Source organism: Seriola lalandi, unplaced genomic scaffold (genome assembly GCF_002814215.2).
Source record: "Seriola lalandi dorsalis isolate HSWRI2012SDOR001 ecotype SW California unplaced genomic scaffold, Sedor1 jcf7180002053616, whole genome shotgun sequence".
Classification (NCBI taxonomy): domain Eukaryota; kingdom Metazoa; phylum Chordata; class Actinopteri; order Carangiformes; family Carangidae; genus Seriola; species Seriola lalandi.
Window position 1 is genome coordinate 28,449 of NW_019524169.1, and position 4,433 is coordinate 32,881.

The 4,433-nt window shown below is 39.1% G+C and overlaps 1 protein-coding gene across 1 annotated transcript; it reads left to right on the forward strand.

Moving 5' to 3' along the window:
• The first annotated feature begins 311 nt into the window (after positions 1–311).
• Positions 312–1,856, forward strand: LOC147819421 (uncharacterized). Its single transcript, XM_087172695.1, has 4 exons — positions 312–485; positions 891–1,017; positions 1,290–1,362; positions 1,534–1,856. The coding sequence occupies exons 1-4, from the start codon at positions 407–409 to the stop codon at positions 1,585–1,587; spliced, it is 333 nt and encodes a 110-aa protein (XP_087028821.1). The 5' UTR covers positions 312–406; the 3' UTR covers positions 1,588–1,856.
• The last annotated feature ends 2,577 nt before the right edge of the window (positions 1,857–4,433 follow it).

The following is a 4,433-nucleotide window of genomic DNA, read 5'->3' on the forward strand; positions in this document are numbered from 1 at the left end:
TGAATATGTTTTACATGAAGCTGTGGATTTGAATAATGTTCGGTCGTGTTAAACGTGCAGCTTTTCAGTGAAACGTGCGCGTCAGGTAACAGGAGAAGACGAACCCTTGTGCTACATCACAACCCGAGCGTGAACATATAACAAATTCCACTACCTTCTGGGTGTGTGTGAGTCTCTGTCTGCTGTCTCATCATCACTGCAGCATGTGTTATTTCCATTCCAGATATGTTGCTTATGACAACAATGGTTCCTCTTCTTTTCTTTTTTTTTTGCGTGGAGCTGCTGTATATAAGATCACAGCTCTCTGCTTCACTCACCATCAGACTTTTGAGCAGTTTAGTGACTGGATCACGACGTTTCCAGCTCAGATCCAGAGTCAGTTTTGGTGCCCAAGCTGCGTTTGAAGATGTGGACGCCTCTCTCCGTCAGCCGCTGGATCTTCCTGCTCACACTGGCTGTTGTGATGCTCTTATCTGCAACAGAAGGTAACACTCAACTTCTGCTTCATGGGAGATGTGAGCGTCTTGAATCTGACGATCGACAGAATATTAATATTAATTATAATTAATTAAAACCTTTAATAACTAGCTTTAAACTTGTTAACTAACCCGTCTAAAGCAGAGACTTGTGTAAATGAGTCAAATTAAACTTTTTAAAATGTTTTTAAGTTCTGCACTTTGAGTCGATGAGCTGCCACACACAAACAGGAGAGGATACAACATGACCTCTGACCTTTAAAACACAGTACATTAGATAGATGCATTTAATTAAATGCATTAAATCAAAATATAATAGAAACACATCGTCAGTTTCAGCAACAGTAACTATGAATAACAACATCATCTGTGTGTGTGTGTGTGTGTGTGTGTGTGTGTGATGGTCTGGCGTAGCAGTGGACTCCACCATCCCCTTCGTCAATCTACCCTGCTGTGCAGCCTCCGGTTCCACGAAGATCCACAGAATCAAAGCGTGCTACGAACAGAAACCACGGGAGGACTGTGAACACCACGCCTTCCTGTAAGCACGCCCTGATTTTTTTAACACACTCGTCCAAATCTGAGCGTTTTCCATCCTCGTTTCTATCCGGTGTCGTTTCCTGCGACAGCACAAGTCTGTAACCACCTCAGCTGCATTAGAGTCTAATTTGGAATCTGTTCAATGATAAACGTTTGCATGATTCCCACAGCTTATGATCTTGATAAGAAACAACAACAGAATCTCAGCTGTGATGTCTTTCAGCTCATTAAGTGAATATGTCTGATTGTTTTGTGTCTACTTCCTGTTTCTAGGGTTATAAACAAGAAGGGGAGACCGTTCTGCATCAGTCCAGCTTCTCAGTGGCTTCAACACTTGATAAAGAAGGTGAGAGGCGGCTGTTTCGAACTTACTAACTTGTGTTAGCTTTACTTACAACGATGCAGTGTGAACGGCGTAATGTGTGAATACAACAAAATGAACAAGTATTTCCTGAATCTAATTGCACATGTTCCTGTTGTCTCTCTCTCTCTCTCTCTCCCTCTCCTCTGGTCGCAGGGAGAGTTACGCTGCCCTCCAGATGTGTCGTCGGATACAACCACGAAAGCTTGAGGCGTGACAAAAAAAAGTCCCGACACAGCAACCACTCTGAGCATTTACTATTCTATATTTATTCCTTTTACATTAATATCTATTTAAAGCTTAAATTATTTTTTGTATTTCATTTTATATATCTTTAAAAGCAATTTGTTTTTGTGGCTGTATTTTGGAAAGATGTGAATTACAATGATGGTTGGAGTTTTTGAACGTCGAACTAAAAAACAAATCCTGATAAAAATTTATGAATAAATCATAAATAAATTGAATGAATTAAAACACAACTGACTCATTTTTTTTATTTTACATGCACTGTCTGGTTTTTGTGTGACTGTACAGTGGGAGGAGATTCACTGCATGAAGGGGGATTTCTGTGTTGACTCAGTGTGATAATTCTTATAAACCAGGCTGTGAGGAATTCAAATAAAGTCACTGTAGGTAAAAATAAAAATAAATAAAAAGCAGCCCTGACGTAAATAGATCCTTTTAAATAGATGCAGAACTGACCGGAAAACAGAGCGAGAAACAAAGAAGATAATAACAAATGAATATAGGGAAGATTAACTTTCATATCAAGGAAAACTACAGTCAAATGTTTTGTTTTTAACTGTCTCAGTGGCCAAAAGTAAGTAGACACTAGAAGATTACAACCATTATGATTATTGAGGCTGTGGCTGGTAAATGATTTAATGACTTTATATTAACTGATTCTTACTTTATGATAATGAAACATCAGATTGTAAATGTTCTGTAAGCACATATGTACATTTACTCAAGTATCTGTACTTCAGCACAGTTTGAGGTACTTGTAGTTAGGTAGTGAGGTACTGAAGGACATGAAGGTACCTTCATGTCCTGGCATAATTAGTGCCACGGGTGATCAACTCCGAAGCTATTAATATTCCTCAGGCTTATTATTATTCTTCCGCCAAATTTTGGCGCGTAACTCGTCTCGCAGCTTTGAGAAAACCCCGGTCATATATACATCAAAACGTGCGTCTTGATCCCGCAAGGGGTGCTATGACTTTTGGTGTTAAAATTCCAATTTTTCCCAAAGTTATTCCCAAAATACTGGGAATAAATAATGCATTAGGAATTCATTGGAATTTTCTTTAAAAACCCACAAAATTTAACCTTTTTTCTGAGTCACCCAGCTCTCTCATACCTGCACGTAGAAATGTGATTCAAACTATAAAACGGAGGAAAACTTCTGCTCTCTCAAAAACACATCAACTGTTTTTACATAACATGTAAACTTTTCAAACTGTGAGCTCTCAAAGGAGGAGTGCAAATCACTTTTTCTTCCAAGTTAGAGTGAAAGCGTCAGTTGGCTAGAGTGCGTGAAGCAGTAAAAAATAACCTTTATTTTTATTTTTAACTCGAGCTCGCGGCCAAACCGTAAAAAGGAGACAAATAATTCTTTCTCAAAATGTAGACATAGTTGTTGGGATTCATAAAATGTAACTTTGACAGGCAGGGTCTGCACAAAATTTAAACGGGGGTGCCGAGTCCGGCAGCAATACCTGTCTCACTCTCATTGACACCTGATGTAATCGTCTTTTTTTTTAGAAAGAATCTCTCTCTGTCTTCGCACTGAGCTTACTCACTCATTTTAAGGAATATCTGAATAAAATACAGACTGTAGAAACTTCTGGCTTCAGTGTCTGGCACGGTGTTTTCGGTTTTTGAAAAGAAGTAACGGTTTTCTCATAATTTGCAGTTGTTTTGAAGCCATGTAGAAGCCAAACTCTGGGCAGATTTTCACATTGCCATGGCAACGGCAGCTCCTGACCTGACCTCTGACAGCCAAGGGCTGCGTGATGTCATCGCTACAGTGACAGAGATCTTTAACCCTAACCCGGCAGCAGCCCCCGTGGCACTCAAAATTTCCCTGGAATTTTCTAGTTATTGATAAGCGGTAGAAAATGAATGAATGAATGAATGAATGAATTATTATTGTATTATCAAACTTATCAAATAACTGTGGTGGTAAAAAGAAAAACTTGTCTCTGAACTGCAGTGGAACAGAAATATAACAGTTCCTGCACCGTTTTAAAAATCAAAATCGACGCTTTTTAATACGTGAATAAATTAAAAATTAAGACCAATTTCTTGCACTCAGACTTTTGTTTTTGTTCTCCAGTAAACAACGTTTTAAAATAGAGGCTGAGTGGAAAAATTGAACAGCGCAGAGTCGACAAAAGCAGAAATCTAAAGCATCTAAACACCTGCAGCAGCAGTATCAAACAACCACACCATTCATTTTGCATGTACACTTTCTAAATCCTACGACAGAATTTCATTTTCATATTTAGATAATCAGAGCGAAAATAACATGTTTTTTTTTTTGTGTTTTGTAGTGCAGTCTTTTTAGCCCTCATCACTATGCACTGACTTGATGATCTAATAATATACCTGTAGTTTTATGCCAAACTATTCAGTTAGCACGTCCACATCTTCAAAATAAATTTGTGCCTGTCAACAAAAGACAGGTACAAACACAAACTGTTGCCACACACCGTTGGGAACACACCTCTCTCTAACATATCAGAACGTTTAGGTGGAGTGTCCACATAAAGAAAAAGTGACTGTTATCACACTGTTGAAGAAGAGGAAGAAGAGGAAGAAGAGGAAGAACCCTGGTACTGACCAACCTGAACAAGTTGCACAACCTCTTGGACGTGTGTCACTCTGAGTGTCAGTTTATCTCCAAAAGCACCGTCATCCCCTCAGAAGAATTCATTTAAAGCTACAAAAAGTCTACATGACACCGGCGGTTCCTCTTTTCCTGCGTGAAGCTTCGGTATATAAGATCACTCCTCAGTGGATCGCTCATCGTCTGACTGCGGCGAGTCGAGTTA

Bases quoted from the DNA above. Each gene is read 5' to 3' on its own strand.
- LOC147819421 (XM_087172695.1), top strand. From the start codon at position 407: ATGTGGACGCCTCTCTCCGTCAGCCGCTGGATCTTCCTGCTCACACTG. The intron at 486-890 runs GTAACACTCAAC...GGTCTGGCGTAG, and splicing joins GCTCTTATCTGCAACAGAAG to CAGTGGACTCCACCATCCCC. The intron at 1,363-1,533 runs GTGAGAGGCGGC...CTCTGGTCGCAG, and splicing joins TTCAACACTTGATAAAGAAG to GGAGAGTTACGCTGCCCTCC.